At 41.6% G+C, this 23206-nt stretch overlaps 1 protein-coding gene across 2 annotated transcripts in view; it reads left to right on the forward strand.

Annotated features, from left to right (window-relative positions):
- The first annotated feature begins 1047 nt into the window (after positions 1–1047).
- The window catches only part of METTL14 (methyltransferase like 14), a 47746-nt gene continuing 25587 nt past the window's right edge, over positions 1048–23206 (forward strand). The window contains exons 1-8 of one of the 2 annotated variants that reach the window (XM_006019719.3): positions 1048–1201; positions 2137–2225; positions 4301–4388; positions 14855–14935; positions 15274–15361; positions 16991–17081; positions 19751–19892; positions 22275–22367. In XM_006019719.3, coding sequence (XP_006019781.1) covers positions 1130–1201; positions 2137–2225; positions 4301–4388; positions 14855–14935; positions 15274–15361; positions 16991–17081; positions 19751–19892; positions 22275–22367 — 744 coding nt within the window. In that variant the 5' untranslated portion in view covers positions 1048–1129. The remainder of the gene's footprint in view (positions 1202–2136; positions 2226–4300; positions 4389–14854; positions 14936–15273; positions 15362–16990; positions 17082–19750; positions 19893–22274; positions 22368–23206) is intronic. The other variant, XM_006019720.3, reaches the window with a different exon arrangement.

Below are 23206 nucleotides of genomic sequence, written 5' to 3' on the forward strand. Positions count from 1 at the left end.
TGGCAGCCTTCAATCATCTCCCTCTTTCCTGCTTATTATAATAGCTCGTTGTAGCACATCCCATTCCTACTCATCTTTCTCTGCTCCACAGGTGCTAAGGCCCCTCTCTCCCTTGCAACGCTCTCTCCATGCCACTCTCCCAACCACCCTTTCTCTTGCCGGTTAGCCCTCTGTCAGCCCTTCCTGGCAACCACCTCTTGTGTCCCAGCCCTGCCGACTCTTTTCCAGCTCCAGCTAGAAAACCATAACTGAGGTATAGATGCAACTGGGGTTTGAATTACAATTTGACTCTTTGGGGGGGTTCTGCAAAAAAAAAAAAAAAAAAATTAATTAATTTGGTTCATTGATTAACGAGTCCACCTACGTAAAGGAGCGATCTGGAGGCTCCCCCCAGGTTATGACTTTCAAATCTTTCGGGGGGCTCTCATCTCTTATGTGGGGGCTCAGCTCCCCCAAGCTGCCCGGTAATTCGCACCCCAGGCGAGACTGACAGCAAAGTATTGGAGGCCAAGGGGCCGAAGAAGGCCAGGTCATGTTTATGACGCTCAATAAGAGACAGATGTTGAACGCTGTGGACAAGACGCTGGCATTTGACTATATTATTTGTGGGGGGGGTTCTGTTTTTTAAACTTCATCTGAAGAGCACACAAAGACTTCCTCGCCTGACAAGCGGTTTTTAAACCCGAAAGCTTGCTAAAACATTTTTTCCCACTATTTATTTATTGGTCTAATAAAAGATATCCGATTCACCCAAAGAACCTTGTCTATCAAATCAAGTAGCACACCCCAAGCCAAGGGCTCGGTGTGGTTTGGCTTTGATCCGCAGGTAAATAACAGTGCGTTGCAGCTCCTGACCTGTCATCAACTTCTCTTTCACTACCAGCACCTCAGGGTCAGGGTCAGGGTCAAACCCGAGCCTCCGCGCCCCTTCGTCCTCCCTCGAGATGGGCTTCGACCGCCTCCGCGCATGCGCAAAGGCCTCTTCTGCCCTCGGTAAAAATAGCCACTGTGGCAACGAGCTGGGATCATGTGACCGGCGCAGACAGGCAGCCGCTTCAAGTCTGGAAACGGCAGCAGAAGTGACGTCTGAAGCAGGCGCCGGCGGTGGGGCGGCGCCGGCTTGGGTGGTATGGCGATGAATATCCGCTTGCAGGAGATCCGGGAGCGGCAGAAGTTGCGGCGGCAGCTCCTGGCCCAGCAGGTAACTCCCAGCGGGACCGGGCCGGGCCGGGGACGGGACAAAACCCTTCTCCCCCGCCAGCGCCCAACGCTCCAGCCTGCCCCGGAGAAGGAGAGCGAGGCTACGGCCGGGCCGCGCTGGGATCGGTCCCACGTTCCGCGCGAGGGGAGGGGGCGGGGTCGGGGTCCCCCGGGCAGACGTTACAGGTCTCCCCCTGCCTGTCCCCTGAGCCAGGCGTGCGCTGACAGACATGACGGGGAGCCCGTTCCTAAACCACCACTGAACCCAGGTGCACGCACGGTTTAAGGCATGGTGGGCTCAGCCCCAGCGATTTTGCAGATTCAGCTATGAAGTCGTTGCACAGATGCTCCATGACTTAGTGGCTGGTACCCAGTGCGCCTTAAATAGCACGTGGAGTCGGGCAGTTGGTCTCCAGTGCCGTGTTGGTTCAGTGGCATTTTGGGAACGGGCTCCTTGTCTTGTATGTCAGCATAGCCATGAATGTGGTGTAGTCGAGTGTAACCAAGGTGTGTCGTGTCCAGAGTTTGAGCGGCAGGGGCTTTATTCAGATCATCACCTTTATCTTTTGATTATATATTCTGTAGGTCTGTCTACATCTATATGTATAGATACCTGTCTCTGTACATGGATATCTATGTATAGAGATATATATATAGATATGTGGACATACAGATCTATATACATTTTCTGGATGTAGATAGATCGACAGACAGATGGCCATAAATCTATATATCTAGATAGATATATCTACCTGCGCACATCTATATCTACGTGTGTCTCTATATAGATATATAGACAGACAGCTGTTGATGGCTAAGGCGTGTGTATCTATATCTCCTATCAAAACAGATTAGGTATATATAAGGTTTTATGATCTCTGTACCTATATTAGTCTGTATCTATCTTTTCCTGAGTATGTTTTGCCCTTCCTTCAGTTAGGAGCTGAAAATGCTGACAGCATCGGCGCAGTATTGAACAGTAAAGATGACCAGAGGGAAATTGCAGAAACAAGGGAAACCTGCAGGTCTGTACTGAAGGACTTCTAGTCTTTACGCTAATGAATTAAATACTTCCTTTGAAAGAGGAAAGGGAAGTAGATTGGACGAACTTCAGCCAACAAGCAGTTTTTGTCTTCTTGCTCAGTGGTTCTCAACTTTGTTACCCTCAAAGCAGCCCTTGGAAAATGCTAATAGCACCCCAGGATGCTTCAGCACCCTGGTTGATAATCACTGATGTGTTTCAACAAAAACAAACACAACCATATCTAAAAAGTAGAATGAAAATGATTGATACCATGTAATCATAGTTCTTGACTAAAAAATCCATTATTTTACTGAAGTTCCTTGTGATCTTTTTATGTTATTGCAAGTCTTTTAATTTTTGTTATGATTGCAAGAAAAAAACCCTTTAAAAATCTGTTTTGTAAGAATAAAGATTTAAAATGTTTCTTTGGCTAGCAGAAAGGCATCAGGAATTTTTCTTTAGTGGTTTAGTAGCTGAATTTCAACCTGAGTGTCTTTTGAGGCAGATCATAGAACCTTAAAAATAATACAAACCTTTATAATGAGCGGGCAAAATATGGCCTGCAGGCTGGATCCATCTGATTGGATCTGGCCCGTGACTGCTCCTGCAGTACTCCACATTGAGTCAAGCCCCACCCACTTTTGCTGGGGCAGCTTGTGCTGTGCTCCTGTCCAGGCCTCCTGGCCCAGGCCCAGACCAATGGGCATAGCTTCCCACAGTGCTGTTCCCAGTGCTGCTCTACTCCTCTTGTCTCCAGCTGGAGCCACTAGGCTGGAGTTTCCTGCCCACCTGAAGTGGCACAGTAGGGGTGGCAGCAGGAGGAGGAGGTGCCGCTGGAGGTGAGGGGAGCAGAGCAGCACCCAGCTGGCTGCAGCTGTACTGGAAACAGCCCTGCCAGAAGCTGCCTGCTAGCCGAGGCCAGCTTGGTGGGCGGGGTGGGGGGGGCCGCATGGGCTGCCGTGGGCAGGGCTCAGCCCCATGCGGAGCACTTTGAGGGCAACCACAGACCGCACCACCTGGGCGAGCTCTGCCGCATGTGCCCCACCTCTTCCCCCTCCTACCCCTCACTGCCATCTGGCTCCTGGGACCTAGTGTCCAGGCAGCCCCTCCCACATGCATACACACCCCCACCCAGGCAGGGAGTGCAGGAAGCCGATCATGGCTCCATCCTGGGCCTGAGCTGTCACTGCCCCATGACCCAGCCACGTGATCCCAGCCTTACCCGCCTGTCCTGCTCTTGAACACTGCTTCCCACCTCTCCAAAGTCCCGTGGAGATTTTTGGTAACTTGTTGTCTGGGGGGAGTGGGGTGGTGCTGCTGACCTGGCCTGTGACATCTCATCCAAATGCCCTATGTGGTCCTCAGGCCCAAATAATTGCCCACCCCTGCTTTATAATGTATGTGAGCACACAACAATTAATTATAACCCTCACCCCCCAAAATAACCCCCCCCCACAAAAATGGTATCTTGATCAGCTAAGTCTTAATGGGGCCAAATCATGAACATTATTATCTGTGAAGAAATTCTGTCAAGTGAGGTATTGTTGTAAGGCAAGAAGGTTTTAGCCATCTAGCCTCTAACTTAAAATACACTTATCTGCAGTAACTCCCTATGTAGGCACTTTTAGCATGTGGTATGTGCAAAGTAGCTTATTTTTTATGTTTTTGATGTTTATACAAGGGCAGAAGGTTATAACAGGGCAGAATGCTGTAAATTCATTCACCATGCAACTGTACAGGCAGACAAGCTGAATTTCAGTAGATAGTGAGAAACTCAGAATTTACATTGCTTTGACTGTATCTTGGTGATCCAGTCAGTTTAAAACAGCACAGAGTAATGTGATGTTTGAGGGTACGTTGATAGATACGGTTTCTTAAGCTGAAAAATGCAAAGTGATTTTAGAAATGTATAGATGAAAACCATCTGTTTAAATTCAGGCCACAAACCTGTACACAGTTAGTGCAGATCATTAGATTTTGAAATATGTCGTAACCAATTTGAAATAATGCAGCTCATTAGATATTGAAATATGTCCTAACCAGTTACTTTGTTTGGATCTTTCTTATATTTTTTAGGGCTTCTTATGATACCTCAGCACCAGGTTTAAAACGCAAATATCCAGATGAGGGGGAGGCTGACGAAGAAGAAATTGAAGATTATAAGGTAAAAAGACCGTAAATATTGTAGTCAGGAAAGCAGACTTTTAGACTAGGTGAAGACATTCAGGGGGGATAGAGGGAGGTTAGATCACTTTTTAAAATGGCTACCCAATTCAATTTAGTTCTCCCAGATGTGGACCCTTACACTTAGACCCAGTCTCAGTAATCGGAAATCGATCTTAAACCCGTAACAATACAGAAGTTCTGCGCACATAGACCAGTCTAAAAATGGCAGAACCTGGTCTAAGGGATCAATGTACGCTCGAATTTAATCAATCTAAGTTAGATCGGTAAATCAAACTTCAGTACAGTTACCTGTGCAGTGCCGGGGCTAGGAAAAACACCCCTGACCCCACCCACTATAGACTAAACAGCTCCCTTTCTCTCTCCCTCCCTCCCCTTGACCAAACCCCGCCATCCCACCAGCTGCTCTGGGTTCTGGTTTTATCAGCGTTCGAGATGCTGAGATCTGAGGAAGTAAGCATCAGTGGGCAGAGGGGCAGGAGGGATGTGGGAGTAGGTTTGCCAGAAGGTTTTGGGAGCTAAAAATAGCCCCTGCTCCCCCTTCCTCAAGCCATCTAGCAAGTCCCCCTGATCCTGCCAGACTCTCTTGGATCCCAGCAGCCCACAGATCCTGACTGTCCCTCTAATTGTTCCCACAGATCCTTTCTGCCCTCCCCAATCACTCCTGCCTCCTCAATCCCCCTGATTGCTCCTGTGGATTTTGCCTGCCCCCCAACCCTCCTGTGGATGCTACCTGCACCCCTGATCTGCCTGATCCCTACTGCAGATCCTGGTTGCCACCTGATACCCCCCACCCCAAGCCTGCTGTCCCCTCAGCCCCCTTATTAGCCTCCTCATCCTGATTTACCTTGGATTGGGTGGCCATTTTTAATGTGATCCAACCTTCCCCTAACCCCCCCCCACCTCCATCTCAAAACATCTGCACTTAGCCTTAAAGTGCTGAACTTTTATGCTAATATGGTAAAGGATTACTCAGGGGGAAATCCTACTTCATAAAAACTTTTGGATTATATTTCATGCTTTTGTGAGGTCACATATTGTGGCTGTTTAAAAATGTTGTTCATCATTAAGTATTTTCCTTGGCTCTTCTTTACAACTTTCACACAAACGGAAGAGAAGACTTTAGGCAATGATGGAACTTCTTTGGTTACAGCTAGAGCACATTGTTTTGGAAAATGTACAGTACATAGCAGTAGGAAAGGTTCATGTGTTCCAGAGAGCAGGGCATGACAAAAGCAGTTAGGAGGAGGAAGAGGGAAAGGACAGAGCTGGAACAACTAGTTTGAATGTGTTTGTAAGGGTAGAGATGATTATGACACTTCAGATAAGAAGTTGAACTTCATGGGCTGGAGAGAAGCAAAAAGGAAGATTCAGGGTGTGGGTATGAGGGGCCTTTGGTCAGATAAATTGTTCAGGAAGCAATTCCTGGCATTTGTTTTGTATGAAATTATTAGATTTGATGCCTGGCCCTTGCAGCACATGAGTTTTCAGTAATCATAGAATCACAGAAAATTAGGGTTGGAAAGGACCTTAGCGGGGCATCCCCAAATAGATCTTCCCCAACCAAGGCTTTGTGTAGCTAGGTCTTAAAAACCTCCAAGGATGGAGATTCCACCACCTGTCTGTGTAACCTATTTCAGTGTTTTACTGCCCTCTAGTGAGAGAGTTTTTCCTAATATCTAACTTTAAGCTTCCTTTGCTGCAAATTGAAACCATTGCTCCTTGTTCTTGTCTGCTGCCACTGAGAACAGTCTAGCTCCATCCTCTTTGGAACCCCCTTCAGGTAGTTGAAGGCTGCTATTAATTCCCCCCCTCAGTCTTCTCTTTTCCAGACTAAATAAGCCCAGTTCCCTCAGTCTCCCCTCAGGAGTAATGTGCCCGAGTCCCCTCACCATTTCTGTTGCCCTCTCCTGGACTCTCTCCAATTTGTCCACATCCTTTCTGTAGTAGGGGGGCCCAAACTGGACACAGTACTCCAGATGTGGCCTCACCAGTGCTGAATAGAGGAAATAATCATTTCCTTTGATCTGCTGGCAACACTCCTACCAATGTAGCTCAGTGTGTCTTTAGCCTTCTTGGCAGCAAGGGCTCTTCTTGGTAACGCTGTTGGCTCATATTCAGCTTATTGTCCACTTTAACCCCCCAGGACCTTTTCTGCAGGCTGCTGCTTAGCCTGTTGGTCCCCAGCCTGTACTGGTGCATGGGATTGTTCTGCCCCAAGCGCAGGACTTTGTACTTGTCCTTGCTGTACTGCAAGAGATTTCTTTTGGTCCAGTCCTCCAATTTGTGGAGGTCTCTCTGATCCTAACCATATCCTTCAGCATATCTACTACTCTCCCCATTTTGGTGTCATTTGCAAACTTGTTGAGGGTGCATTCTATGCTATTATCCAAGTCATTGATGAAGATATTGAACAAAATCAGCCCCAGGACCAACCCTGGATTTCCTGAATATGAGAAAATAGCTCCCTGGCTAAGAATTTGCAGTGCTGATTTATTTTTTTTAATAAATTTTATTTATTTTTTAATTTTAAAGTTCGATTTGAAAAGTGGCAGGTTAGGGGAGAAGGTAAAGGAATTGAAGGTGAACCCTAGATTTTATGATAAGGAGGATATTTGTATGTGCAACAGTGTCAAAATTGGAGGACATATTTTTAAGGAAAGAAATGAGGAGTATGCCTTTAGTCAGAATTTAAATTGACAGCAAAGGCTCCCTGTGTAGTCAGAGATGATAGTGCTACTCCTACAGAGGAAATGGGTGCTTATCAGTCTTTCATGTTGCCTCCTGCCACTGTTCCTAGCCTTCCATTATTAAAATCATATTGCTTAAGGGTAGGAGACACCACAACCCTCAACATGCCAGCGTGTGTACTCTACAGGGTATATTAATGTTATAGCAGTCAAAGAGAGAAAGGACAGCTCTGGGGTTTTTTTATGGAGTCCAAAATCATTTTGGGGTTTTTACAGTAAGAATCAAGTCCTGACTTCATTGAAATCAGTGAAAAAACTCCTACTGACTTCAGTGCAATCAGAAGTTCACCCTGCACTACTGTTTATAATAGAGATCTCTCTGTTTTAAATTCTTTTTATATATATATATCTATAATAAAAGCTGCGCTATCCGGCACCTTACAAACTGGCATGCTGTATTAACCGGCATGCTGGCTTGTAAGGGAAAAGCGAAACTGGGAGTGCCCACCGTGACACTTCTGGTTTTGCCGAGCCCCCACGGCCTGGGGCAAAGCAGCCTGCGCTGCTGAGTGCCCATGGCCCGGGGCATAGCAGCTTGTGTGGGGCCCCCCTCCCTGTCCCTCAGGGCCCGCAGGAAGGGCGGCGATGAGGCAGGAGGGGCAGCGGCCCAAACAGGCAAAGATACCTGTTCGGGCCTCTCAGTTAACCAGCATATTTTGTTATCTGGCACCCCCCATTCCCTATGGGTGCTGGGTAACAATGCTTTTAGTGTGTGTGTGTGTGTGTGTGCGCGCGCTCGCAGGCAATGGGGATGGGCTTGGTGTTCAGCTGGCAAGGCCCCATGCCCTATGAGCAATGCTGCTCGTGCCACTTGTGAGAGATGAGGACACACCAGCTGAGTATTGAGCCCAGCCCCGTCCCCTGTGAGCGGCGCCGGGCTCAGTGTTCTGTAGTGCTGCTCGCAGCAGACAGGGCTAGATTGGGTGCTCAGCTGGCCTAGCCCCATCCCCTGCTATTCTGACGCCGCTCGCAGGGTACAGGGACGGGGCTGGGCTTGGCCAGCTTGGCACTCAGCTGCTGCGGCTTCATTGCCTGCAGGCAGCAGTGGGAATGCCGTTCGCAGGGGATGGGCCACACCAGCTAAGCACTGAACCCATCCCCATCCCTGATTTTTTTTTTTTTTTTTTTTTTTTTTTTTTTTTTTTTTTTTGGCACGGTTATAAAAACAATTGGCACGGTATATAAATCAAGTTTGATTTTTAAGACACCAAAATTGGGCTTCAAAACTCGACTTATACGCCATGAGATACAATAATTGTATTTTTTCCTCAATGTTAAAAAATTGTGAAATGGAGGTGAGATGGTCCTTTCTTAATGAAATCACTGGGTATTATCTGTTTTATAACACTGTTGTACTCCCCTCCATCTGAATATTGTAGTGCACTTTACAGTTAATTCACTTTCTGATGGCGAAGTAGATATAATCTTCATTGAAAAATAAGAAAAATGAAGCATGGGAGATTCCTGCTTAAGATCATAGAAAATCCTGTGATAAAACATGAAAGAAAACTTTGTGCTTATTAATACCAGTCTTTTGTTTCAAGCAGAAGACTAAGTTTCTTCCCCTATGGTATTTTCAAAGACTGGAGCCGTAGAATAAATAATATTTTAATACTTAGATTAATTCTAATAAGTGTAAACATATTAAAGATTGGTGATGAAATTGGAACCAAAATAAAACTGCCTCTTCCATAATCCGACTCCCTGTAGCCCATTATTATGTCTATTATAGTGGAACCTGATCATGAGTAGACCTTCATTTTCTTTAGTAAATTGTAAAGTTGTAAAACAAATGCCCTTGCTTAGAGAGGTGCTTGCAGTCTAAGGTCTGGACTGTATGACTAGATTCATATGGGGCGATCAGCTAGTGACTTGGAGCCTAACTATTGCACACCGCAGATGAGAGAAGGAGGAAGAACTTTTTGGAGGAGAAAAAATATTCCGGATCAAATATGTAACCATGATTAACTGTTAATATGATGGTCCTTTGCCTTCCCTGAAACATAAACTCTTTCTCATTGTATGTCTTAAATATATTTATATGTTATAAGATAAACTAATATTGATTTAACTGTCATCTATTTGTTTCCATTGTATTTTATTTTTATTTGGTTTATATATTTATTGCTGGTGACATGAACTTGTGTTAACAAGTGATACATTAAAGGAAATGTAGTACATTTCGGACTTACGACACAATTGGTTCTTGAAAACCGCGTCTTAAGTCAAAACATTGTTTCTTATGAGAAAATTGGTTCCGAGTTGCAATGTTATAAATGGGGGGGTTGGTTCCTGAACCAAGGCCCAATACCCTATTTTCACCAAAAATACCCCAGAATTTTGTACTCGATCAATTATAGATGAGTAATATAGCTACATTAATGTATTCATATTATAAATAGCAATCATATTGATTTGGAAGGACTTCTTTGACATGACTTTGCTGGACTTTTTGAAGGGCTCTTGGCTGGAATCTTTTCAGGAGTCTTGTCTGCAGGTTTTTCTGGAATCTTGCCCGCTTTCTTAAAGAAAGTGTCCAAGGAAGTTTGGACAGATGTTTCCAGGGAGATGGGTGACACAGTGAACTTGTTCGCTGGTGGCATGGCATCAAATCAAGCACTGTAAAGTTGAAACTAACATCAGAAAGTTGAAACAGGGCGTCAATTTAGAAACATTGTAACTCGACTAACTGTTGTTACAACTAACTTTGTAAGTCAAGGACTGCCTGTAAAATAGATTACATGTTTAAGCATATTATACACACTATATTGATAGCTACATTAACACAAGATGGATTATTTTTATATTATTTCAAATTCAAACAGGTTTGAGAAACACTTTGTTTTAAAATCACCTTTCTGTCTGAAGATGAATACCTTTTGCTATACCTAAGATAACTGGATCTGAAATATTAAAGCTGTATGTTTTCCAACTTTTCTTCCAAGTATGCATTTTTCCAAGGAGTCTTTTTTTTTTTTTTAGAATCTTTGTTTAAAAATGAGATATAAATGAGATGTGATTTTGTAATAACGAGCATTCTTGTTATTAAGAATATAAACATAGTATTCTATCATCGTGTGTATGTTAGCTCACTGCATAACCTAGGACTGGAGGGAGCCTGGTCTACTGAGGCTAGTCCCCTGCATTTGCAAGCAACCATTTGCACAAGGACTCCCTAGAATTCCCCCTTCAAAACCTCTCACGAGTGCAAGGCACAGTATATGAAACACCAAGAGCACTTTAGAATATGTCATAATTCAGCTGCATCAGACTTAAATGACTTGGTGGGCTGGATCCAGACAGAAGGGCTTCTGGTGGTCCAGTTCCAGACCATGAGATTAATGCTGCTTACCAAACAGCAATTGAAAACCAGAAATTTGACAGAAGGTGAGGGGCAGGCCAGCACTAATTCCCTTGATACTGGCCATCCTGGCATGACAGTTCTGGGAACCACAACAAGATGTGCTGCAGGCTGGTGACCTACTTCCATGGACTGGGTTCAGCCCACAAACTGTATGGCTGACACCTGTGCCACAGGTAAAGAAGGTGATGTCATGGCCAGTGCCTTGCCACTGTGATGACAAGGATGTAGGCGGTTAATATATGCTCAGATAATCTCAAGAAAGCACCATGGCCCATGTCTCTGAGGAAAGCAGAAGTCTCCCAGAGTCTGTACACATTTGATCTCATCCAGAAATTCCTTCCGGACTAAATTTGGTCATTGGATTGGTCCTGCACAGAAGAGAGAATCACAAACCTATCTGGCTTCTCTAAGTACTGGTAGGAGCATCAATTCACCCCAGGCAAACAAGCCTCTTCATCTCTGTTTTGTTAAGCTAACAAACCAAGATCCTTTAATATGCTTTCAAAAGAAAAGTTGTCAGTTCTATTAACTGTTTTAATGGCCCATCTTTGAATCTTCTTCATTATAAGTTAATCTTTTTTTGAACATTAGTAACTGTAACTCTGAAAGGCATACAGAGTGGTAGTAGTACCACCTGGTCTTTACTAAGTACATCTTCCCTAATATACTTTAGGATTGCATTGCCCCTTTTCACAGCTGTCACATTCGTGTTTCATTGAACCATAAGGTCAACCAATACATTTATGTCCCTCCCTCCTGCCCTCGGGTTTCTCCGGTCTCTTTACCCTTATCTTGTAGTTGAAGTCCTTATTGGTCTGTAAATACATTTCACTTTACACTGTTAAACTTCTTTCCATTTCTAATGTTCTGTTCCACAAGATTAGCTAAATCTTCTTGCATAAGACTCCCATTCTCTTCCATACAGGCAATAACTCTCAGTTAGTGTCAGCTGCTAACTTTACTAGGACAAACCTAGTTCCAGGAACATAAACATTTTTAATGGGGATTCGTCCTAAGGTTGATCGCTGAGGAACATTGATGGTAACCATATTCCAGTGAAATATTTTGCTTTTCAGCATAACCCATGCTAATTGCCCTTTAAGCAAACTCCTTATCCACTTCACAGTTGCAATGCTGGTTCCTGTCCTCTCCAGGGTGGCCAGAATTTCCTCTGAGGCATGTTATTATAAGCTTTGCTTAAAAATCTAGATAAATTAAGTTTACCATATTACTCTTATCCAAGAAGTATGTTATCTTGTCATAGAATGATAATTAAATCAGTATGACATGTTTAAATCCCATTTTCTGTTTGCTTCCATTTGTTTGCCTATATTTTCCTATAATATAAATAATGTGTTACTAGTCCCATTTTTTGCCTGTTCCTTACAGTATAAGAAATACTAGCTATGTATGTATTAAGTGAATAATATGTTTAAGTCCATAGTATATTTTGGCCCTATTCACTCCTTTGAAATATAATTACACTCCATTTAGCTGCATTTTGCCCATCTTCAGGAAGGGGATAAGAGAGAACCTGGGCAACTATAGGCCAATTAGCCTAACTTCTATCCCAGGGAAAATCCTGGAAAAATTCATTGACAAGTCTATGTTCAATACACTTGCAGAAGGTAGGATTCTGAATGACAGCCAGCATGGCTTCATCATGGGTAGGTCTTGTTTTACCAATCTCATCTCCTTCTACAGCCAGGTAACTCGCCACCTGGATAAGAGAGAGGAGATTGATATTGTATACCTAGACTTCCAAAAAGGCCTTTGATCTGGTATCCCATGATGTTCTCACAGGAAAACTGGAGGATTGCGGGCTTAACTGCTCGAAGTCAGGTGGGTAGGAAGCTGGCTGCAGGGTAGGACCCAGAGCGTTCTAATGAACGGATCTGTGTTGTTCTGGTGAGAAGTGGCCAGTGGTGTCCCTTAGGGGTGCTTTTCAACATCTTTATCAATGATTTGCATGTGAGGGTAAAGAACTCACTGACCAAGTTTGCAGATGACACCAGGTTAGGGGGGGAGCATGGTCACACTGGAAGGTAGGCTGGAGATGCAGGTAGACCTAGACAGGCTAGCAAATTGGGTCGATTGGAACCAGATGAAGTTCAACTCTGAGAACTGTAAGGTGCTCTATATGGCGGCAAACAATCCCCAATATACAGGCTCGGTGGCGCCATAATGACTAGCACCACGACTGAAAGGGATGTAGGGGTAATAATAGACCATAGTATGAACATGAGCTGTCAGTGCGATGCTGTAGCCAGCAGGGCAAACAATATTCTGGCATGCATCAACTCATGCATCTCAAGCAAAACCAAGAAAGCGATTCTTCCACTTTACTTGGCATTGGTGAGACTGCTGCTGGAGTACTGTGTCCAATTCTGGGTGACGCACTTCAACAAGGACATGGGAAAGCTTGAGAGAGTCCAGAGAAGAGCCACCTGTATGATCAGAGACTTGCAAGGCAAGCCATATGAGGAAAGGCTGAGGGACTTGAGCCTCTTCAGCCTAAAAAGAAGGCTGAGAAGGGACTTGGTAGCAGCTTACTGCTACATCAGAGGAATACATCAAGGGCTTGGCAGACAACTGTTCACCAGGGCACCCTTGGGGAAAACCAGGAGTAATGACCACAAACTCCTGGAAGACCATTTCAAGCTTAACACCAAGAAAAACTTCTTCACAGTCAGGGTGTCAAGACTGTGGAATAAGCTCCTTCCAGAGGTGGTGCGATCATCTACCCTGGAGATCTTCAAGAGGAGACTGGATGGTCACCTTGCTGGGGTCACCTGACCCCAGTTGTCTTTCCTGCCTAGTACAGGGGGCTGGACGCGATGATCTTGCAAGGTCCCTTCCAGTCCCTTACAATCTATGAATAACTAGTACCAGATATGTTTTTGACGAATCAAGACCGACTAATTTACTATTATATGTAAAACCATTTGCCTTCCTTAAGTCAAAAAGATTTGGCCTTATTTTTTCCTGCTTGATAACTCTTCAGTGATGGAGTTAGCATCTTGACATCTTAAATTTAATGTTTTTTTACAGTCGTCTGTTAAAGTAAGTTTAAAGTAAGTTATTCTATAAATAAGTACACACGCATGCCTTTCTATCACATTATCCTTACTTTTTTTTCAGCATAAGATATGATAAGTTAATCATTTGAATTCAGTTTTAAGGGTTGTTAAATCAGTAGTGCATTCTTTAAATATCATATACTGAGTTTTTTTATACAGCATATTTCAAAATTAAGTGTTCTGCTTATTTTTAGAGCTAGGAAGATCTTTTGAAGGAACCTGAAAGCAGCGCTACTAAATGTATTGAGATGTACAAATGTATTGCCCTTTTCGATGTCTGCTGCTTGTACAGTTTCCATTTAAACTTAGCTGGTGAATGAAATATAATATTTTTCTTCGTATATTATACTGGTAGGTACTACTTCAGGTAGACTGATAATACTTTGTGGCAGTTTTGCGGTGCAGATACACGTTTGCTCATTTTACTGATGGAAAGATCAGAGAGAAATCAATTATTCTTTCTTCATCTGATTTCAGCTTTGAACAGTGTAGTGGTTCAGGTTTCAGAATGCTTTATGGGCACCTTCTTTTTTTTTTTTTTTTTAAATGAGAATATGAGTAGGAAATTTTTAGATGATGTTTACTTATACAGGCAAAGTAATTTACTTGTACTTTTCTGAAGATAGTGTCCTCTCTCAGTTTACAGTTGGCCACTCACAATTTTTGCAAAGTTGATAGCCAATCAGATATTTTCAGGCATTTGAGAGAGAGGGGAAATAAATATGATGTGCCCTAGTGACTCATTACAGCCTCAACTGTAACTGAATCATGGAGGGAATCTGTTTAATTACTAAAAGTCTTGCCAGTTTTCCTTGATCAGGAGATGTTTTAACTAGGTATAGCTGTGCAAGGGTTTCTTCCAGTAGATAATTTTAGCAAAATATGTTGCTTCCTTAGTCTATTAGAGTTCATGCTTTTCAGGACAGAGCATTTCTCTGCCTTGCTTTGCATCAATTGCCACACCACACCACAGGGTGTTAAAAATGAATAGCCTTTACCTGGGTCATTATTTCTAAGGTCACCTTGGTAACTAACCCAGCCTGCTCAGTAATGAGGAGGAAAAGAGGCCTTTCTGCAACATGTCAGTTATTTATTCTTTTCCGAAACTGGCATTGGAACCATTCATGATCTACTGTTGCAGGAGCCTAATGTTCATAAACAACCCACTTCTTCCTTCATTAAGAAGCGGAATCATAATGAGGAGAGAAACCACATGAGCCTACATGCCCATAAAATCTGCTTTATTCCAAAGGATGAAGTAGAGCTGCAGCAAGATGAAGAGAACCTGCCCTATGAAGAAGAGATTTACAAAGATTCCAGTACCTTCCTTAAGGTAAACTATTCCTGCAGTTAGATCTACCTTGATATGGTTGCATTAAGCCGTTTCCATAGCTGATGTAGTTTGAAATATGATTGAGGGGAGAATTGGCACCCCCTGATTATCAAATTAATAAATAGCCCATGTTTCAGGCTAAGCTGAGCCACAGTGAACCTAAGAGCCACAGTGAACCTGCATCAACAGCTAAAAAATTGTAGTAATAGAGATATTTTTAGTTTAAGAACACAGGTTGAGGAAAGGGGTAGAGTAGTTTACAACAGTTAGGATTTCCTAGTTTATATGTTGCTAATGTATGTGAACTGTGTGTCATTTGCTTCCTCCCTTTTTTATAGGGAACCCAGAGCTTAAATCCTCACAATGATTATTGCCAGCACTTCGTGGATACCGGGCACAGGCCTCAGAACTTTATCAGAGATGTGGGTATGTCATAGTAGTCCAAACAAACAACTGACTTTCTCATTTTTCTGCACCTGCACCTTTTGCACCTATGCTTGCTTTTATTTTTACTTTTATTTTGATTTCTATAAAAATAAGGGAATGAGAGAGACTTGGATAAAATTTGACTCTATTACCTGTCATATAAGTTAAATATGAAGATGAAGTACCCCTCGGGTGGTTTCCCCACTTCACAGTAAAGCAGTTAGTTCTGACTATAGAGCTCTTGTTCAGAGAAGCAGTGTAGTCTAGTGGACTGATCCATTGTCCTTCAATCCTATGGATGACTGTTTTCTAATCCTGACCCAGTTTATGGCTTCATTTTGTGGCCACAGAAGTACCTTTGATATCAGTCTTTCTCTTCATGTATAAAATACAGAAAATAGCACCACTGCAAGATAGGTTAGTACCAAAGATTCATTATCATGTCAGGAAGGCATAACAGTTTAAGTCAGTATAGTTGCACATGTTCTGGGCAGTACTAAATTCATCCAGCTGTCATCTTATAAAGCATAGATTCAGTGCAAGATAAAATTAGATTTCAGGGTGCAAAATATGTCTTTGTGCTAATGCAAAACCTACTCTGATACTACATCTGGATGCTGCTACAATATAAACTTACTTCCTCCCTCCATCTACTGAGTGATTAACACCAAATTTTAGCGTGGATATTGAGAACGTTTTACAGGTTGTAACATAAAGTTGGCATTTGTAATAAATTCTGCATGTTCTGGACCATGCATGTCTTCTAGCAGGAAACAAGTTCCTTTCAGTTCTTTTATTAAAAAGGGAGCTTTACCTCCAAAGTAGATAGAGTACTTCCAAAAAAGCAGGTTGTAACACATCTCAGGTCCTAAACTGCTGTTAGCATTTGGTTTACATTACTACTAATATGAGGTTTTGGCTTTTCTTCCCCTCACATTGCTGTTCGGGGAGGCAGCAAGGTAGCAGCGATAACCAAGCCAACGTGACTGTTTTCATTCAGGTTCATTCATAGATTTCATAGATTTCTAGGGTTGGAAGGGACCTGGCATATCATCAGGTCTGACCCACTGCTCCAGGCAGGAAAGAGTACTGTGGTTATTAAGTAACCCCAGCCAGATGCCTATCCAATCTCTTCTTGAACACTTCCAAGGTAGGGGAATGCACCACCTCCCTTGGAAGCCCATATTTTGGCAACCCTCACCATGAAGAATTTCTTCCTTATGTCCAATCTAAATCTATTCTCCTTCGTTTGTGGCCATCATTTCTGGTAACCCTGAGGGTTTCATGTAGGTGAAGTACTTGTGAGAGAGAGAAGGAAATGCTATTTGTATTTGCTCAGATACCTGAAGTGTGAGAATTAACCTTTCAGTCCATTTTTTCCATTAAATTGGGAGGCATGTTAGAACTACTGCTTAAATACAATAAACCAAATAGGAATTTTGACAAAAATTAAAGGAGAATGATTCCTTGTAGATCATGAGCTTTAAACTGAATGGGTGAACAAACATAAAAGAATTTTGCAAGTTGCAAATTGCAATAAAGTTGAGTTAATATTTGGGGTTGTCTGCTTTATAGCTTTTACTGCCACAGAAAATATTTAAATTTAACAGCATGTTTTCTTCAACTCAGGCTTAGCAGACAGGTTTGAAGAATATCCAAAACTTCGAGAACTCATTAGACTGAAGGATGAGCTAATTGCTAAATCTAACACTCCCCCCATGTAAGTGTTTTTGTTAGAAACTGGTTTCCCCTATCCAGACTGGTTTAATATTAGCTGTCTGCTCCACAAATCTTTCAGCACCTGTTAAAGATTTACACTTTCTATTTCTGGTTTGTATATGTAAATTAAATCACCAAAACTTCAAAACAATATAACTTTTATTTTGGATAATTTAATCTAAGGGTTTAATTGGTGTCTATATATAGATTAGATTTTTTTTTTTTTTTTTTACTAGAGAATGATTGTTTATAAAACCTAAAGCTCTGTTTTTTAAACTGTACTTTCAACCTCACTGAGATGCAAACATACATCTGGCAGCCAGAAAGGAGAAATAATCACAAGTTTAATACGTTATAGTTTCAAACCACAAGGAAGCCTTTAAAAAAACAGACAATCACCTCTTTAAGACTTTGACCTGAATATTATGAAAAGGTTGTTCTTACAATAGGAATATCTTATGTGTGCATAAGATATAAGCTAACATATTAGTCTCCATGCTGTTCTGATCTATGTTAAAATAAGAAAATCTGAAGCTATGTATTAAACCTAATTAACCTTCAAGTTTCTGCAGATTTTCAGCTCTAATTTGAAATATGCAATATGTTTATCCTGCTTGGTTAAAACCTTATGAAAGTAAATTAGTGTGTTAATTTTAATTTGCATTCAGGAAGAAGAAACTTTTAGCACTTCTTGTGCACGATCCTTTGAAATTTCAGAATAATTGAGAAATGCAAATTATATGCTAATTTCAATGAAAGAATTCTGAAACCTAATGAGAGCTTCAGAAATGTTAAATTTAATTATTTATACTCTCACTATTATTCGCTTATGGTAGCATTTTGAATACTACCATTTTTTTTATTGCATAATGCAAAACTCAACAGTTCAAATGGCAACCCCTAATTAGACAAAATAAAATTAATAGAAAAATTCCTTTCTGGCTGTATGGTTGGTCGATACCTCTGTCTGAGTCAGGACATTCAGGATACTGAGAATTTACATTTTCATTGAGCTATAACAGTAATTTACAGTGCCTAGAAAGGAAAATATAGGTGGATTGGGCAGGTATCATATTTGTGTGTTTAAATCCCAGAAATATGTTGCTTTTACCCTATATCATGCTTTATTATGCCATTTAAAAACAGAATTCCCAGTAGATTGTATATGATCACACTCCTTATATGCAAAATCTATATAGAGCTTAAAGATGTATTATATTTTTGGGCCCGTGGCAGACGTTACAGCTATTGTAAGAAAATAAGCCTTTAATCACATCATAAATTGTTACATTCCACATGTTCAAGGAACAAATCATGATAGAATGACAGACAAACCATGAAGATGTTACTTGTTAAATGTGGAGTATCTTTATAACTGGTTTCTGCTGTGATTTAATTTGAGCGTGAAGCAAGTTAAACGTTCAGTGACTGGATGTTGTTAGGTCCTTCAGCATCCCAGAGTGCATTGCTCCTCTCCCCCACCTTCTCCACTGGTCCCAGAGCAGCAGCCTGGGCTATCAAATGCAGCACAGAGCCTCATGTAGGGGTGACAGGCATGCTGTCTGCTCCTTCATACCTGCAGGCAAACAAGGGCTGTTATCACAGTCCTAGCTGCTGCCCTGGGACCCTCATCCAGTCACCCTCACAACACTTCTGTACAAGCCGGAGTAAGGCTGCTGGAGCAGGAGGCACACATGACCCAGACTAGGAGTACTGGGCCAGGATGAGTTTTGCTGGATCTTAAGCCTGTTAGAGGCATAAGAGGACAGTCAGGCTTGTCCTTCTGCTGTGCAGGGAGTGGGAAAAGACCTAACATGGCTGGGCCTGGCCTGGGGGACCCTGGCCAATGCCCAGCAGCAAGGAAATGCCCCCTACACAGTTGGGTACCCTGGCCAATGTCGAGCAGCAAGGAAATGCCCCCTACACAGTTGGGGCTCTCCAGTTCGCCCAGCTCCACCAGCACAAGCTTGCAAGGTTCTTTCCCCTGTCCCATCCTCCCCACCCTCTCTGTCTCCCCCTACCAACAGCCTATCCTTTGCATGTGAAGTCACTCACATTACTCAGTGTTTCCATCCTACAGCAACATTTTTAGTTGCCCTTGCACAATTAAAATAATGTCTGTGAGATGTCTTAGGGTTGCCACCCCTCTGTCTTCCTAACTCAAAATAAAAATAGATTTTTGTCTGAGCTGTGAAATCTATAAATTTCTCTCTGACTAGGAGCTGAGATGAGAAGCAACTGGTTTCTATTTTCTAACTGTAGACATTCTTTAAATGCATTCCGTGCCCGTAACCAATTTCTGTGGAAAAGGTCAGTGTTGCACCAGATCTGGGCATACAAATGGATGCCTTGTTTTTTCCCCTCCAATCCTAATAGTGCCATCAAGGAAGAGGGCTCCTTTTTGAAAACAATAGTTTCAATGCGGTCTGAGAGATCTACAACCCCCTAACCCCCTGTTCATCATTTCATATCATCACTGTGGCTGCTTGCGTGGCAAATAAGTTAAATAAAATATTTAATGCACTGTTAGCTGTACTTAATGTGTTATATCTGTGTAGTCTAAGAAAAAACATAGCTCTTGATTGACATTAAGCAAGTGGAACTTAATGGGGGAACCACTGTTCTACCCTGTCCAAGTACTTTGTCATAATTCATTATTTGTTCAACTAGGTATTTACAAGCAGACTTGGAGGCTTTTGACATAAGGGAACTAAAATCCAAGTTTGATGTGATTCTGTTGGAACCTCCATTGGAAGAATATTACAGAGAGACTGGCATCACAGCCAATGAAAAATGCTGGACTTGGGATGATGTAAGCTTTTTTTGTTCTCCATGCTGTTCCAAAAGTCTTTGTAAACATCTGTATAAAATAGAAGTTCACCCAGATCAGTTTAGGTTTGTTAACATAGGATTTTTGCATAGGATTTGTTCAGAAAGTTACACCTCTTAAAACTAAGGTCTTAATCCACATGTATTTAAGTAACTCTCAAAACACTTCTTAAATTGGGCATATGCTATTTTTGCTCCTTTCTGATGCACTAAGAAGGCCTCAGAGATGTTTTAAAAAATGAGTAAATAAAACCAATCTATGTTTTCTCTGATTGTTTTTAATGTTTTGAAAAATCAGGAGCATTATGTTTGATGTTGTGTGGTTTCGTTGGAGGACTGACTGAGCAGGCTCTGAAAGCATATTATGGTAACTAGTTCCTGAACTGGAAGGTTAAGGCAGTGTTCAGTCCTCCTTTCTCTGAAAGAATTGTTAGGTACTGGAGTTGAACAAGAGTTAGCAAAAAGCAACCATAATCCACCTTAATCCTCAGATATCTGACAGTCAAGTTCCCTTAGTTCTGGAATTGCTGTTTCTTGAATTATGGGGGGGGTCACTTTATACACCACAGGCATTTTTGAAAGAGTCAAAATCAGAGTTCCCAATATCTTAAAAGATGTGGGGTGGAGGTACCAGGATAGAGTTATATTCTAGAAAACAAGCATACAGCCCCCCCCCCACCCCGCTTTTTTTCTCTTTTCACTACTTTTTTATTATTAAAGTGTGTATACTCTTGATTCAGTTAGCACGAGGAGAAATGTTGTTTTTTTTTTTTAATTAAACATATAACACACTTCTAAGAAGTCTTTTCATAAGCAGAAGAAAACCACATTGTTGCAATCTTAAACAGCTCTAAACCCATAATTTCTCATGATTATCCCATCTGTCATTCATCCTCCCCAAGAAGAAAAAGCCTGGAAAGCCAGAATCGGGCATAGCAACCCAGTTCTCTCAGGAGCTGTGTGTTGAGTGCTGTTCAAAACTGTGACAGTTGACAATGCCAGCCATGTTGCTTGGAGTGATTTTTAGAACTGAATCCAAAGAGCAAGATCTTTCTTCATTAGCTGAGCATTTTTGCCTTTAGTCCATGGAAACAGAGTTAGAAAGATAAGAGTTTCTGTCAAGTAAAAAAACCCAGTTATTCCAGGAACCATTAGATTTAGATGTCAGGAAAATACAGAGTTTGCAGATACTTGTCTTTTAAAATGGAAAGAAATGGATTTGTTAATGAACGGAAATGGGTTTGTTAATGAATGGAAATGGAAATGGGTTTGTTAATGAATGGAATCTTTCTAAATTGGAGACAAAGCTAGGAAAAATATCCACGTTCTTTGTCATGATTTAAGAACAAGCCTATGGCTCCTATTCATAAAACTCTCAAGTGTGTAAGTTTGGTTGAGATGCATACACATGATGAAAAAACATGGATGCCACTGGTAACCCAAACTCTCATTTCTCTCTAGCATATGGGTTTGGAAACAGTGACACCATACCTGTGATGTAAGCTTATGGAAAACTTTCACATTACAATTCCAGCAAGACATGTTGAAGCACTGAGGAAGTGTATAAGGGAAGAGACTTAAGTGTCACTATTGTATCTTGCAGCCATTTCTGTTGCATCATTATTTTTTCACAATGGCAGTGAATGAGTCTTGATTTGATGCGTTAGCAAGTTATAGATTAATCTTTTCAGCTTGTAATGAATAACAGATGCATGCATCTGAAGTTATTGTACCCTAAATGTTGTTCATCACTTTTTGAGCCTCCATTCTGACACGCTTATTTTCTCTAGAGCTGGAAATGGAAGTATTTTAAAGTAATAGGTATCAGACTAGTTTTAGATAAGCATTTAAAGAAAAACAGATGCCCTGCACTTAAACTGCTAAGGAGATGACACTAAGATGAATACATATATTCAGGAAAACTGTATTGGTTATAAATGCATTTGGATTCAATGTTAGATTTGGTTTCACTCGCTTCAAATTGAATAATTATCATTGGCCAATAACTGTATATATTTCCAAAATGGCAGTGCATTATTTTTAATTGAAACCAGTTTTCTGCTTCCATTTTTTAAATATTCTGAATGCCTCATAAGGTACAGCAAGAGAGAAGAGTGCCAGAACACTTAGGATGGTACCATGTGGGTACTGGTGAACTCATTTTTTTTTAATAAACTTATTGGACAATGGATTTAAAGTGACAGCAGTAAAGGAAATGAGACTAGACGAACATCTTTAATTAATGTGTATTCTTAAAGTTTCCATAGCAATGCAAAACATGGGAAATGTTCTTCCTGCTAGAATCTGCAACCACGTGAAATATATTAAATACTTGATTTGGAAAACATTAAATGCTTCATTGTAGATTATGAAACTGGAAATTGAAGAGATTGCAGCCCCAAGATCATTTGTCTTTCTATGGTGTGGCTCAGGAGAGGGCCTGGATCTTGGCAGAGTGGTGAGAATATGTTTTAATTTACAATTTTTTCTCAACCTAGATTAACACCTGATGCTACAGTGGCACTTTTTGCTGCATAGACTCCTCAGCTTGAAATGTTATGGGGCATTTAATTTTGTGTTGGGAGGTACAATGAGTGCTCAAACTAATTCATCATTAACTCTTTAGACACTGCTATTTTCCGGATGAGCAGCTGGGAATGTCTGAGGATCTGTAGTCTCTAAAGAGATACATTACAGTTTTGTTTCTAACTTACAGTTCCAGTGGAAGCAGGGAGCCTTATTTGTGATGATCGCATTACACTTTTAACTAAACAAATCATGGCTGAATATGTGCTTTTTGGTGCAGGCTTTCAAGATGGTGGCAGTCTTATATAAGTTATGAGAAACTCTGGTACATGTAACACTTTTATTTTTGTAAATTAAATCAATATAAATAAGCTGTCATTTGGTTTGTTTGGCTGCAACAAGTTATAGAACATAACTTTGTATGCAGTATCTTGTATATTATTAGTAGGTACTTACAGACGTGAACCCCTCAGTGCTTTACTTGCAGCTTAGTGCATCCCCACATCAAATGCAGCACATGCCCAGAGGAGTAATTGTGTCAGTTTTACCCGACTTGCTCAGCATTTGTATAGCTTGTGCATTCCCACCACATTTTGAAATAAACTCTCAAATTACAATTTGTGGGGCTTTTTGGTGCTTTTATCGAATAGCTGATTCAATCAGCTATTAGGTAAAAGTGCCAAAAAGCTCTGCAGAAGTGTGCAAGCTATATAGATGCTGGGAAGCCAGGTCAAACTGACGCGATTCCTCTTCCAGTATAGTGTGGGATTT

This window comes from Alligator sinensis, unplaced genomic scaffold, assembly GCF_000455745.1.
Source record: "Alligator sinensis unplaced genomic scaffold, ASM45574v1 scaffold544_1, whole genome shotgun sequence".
Lineage (NCBI taxonomy): Eukaryota > Metazoa > Chordata > Crocodylia > Alligatoridae > Alligator > Alligator sinensis.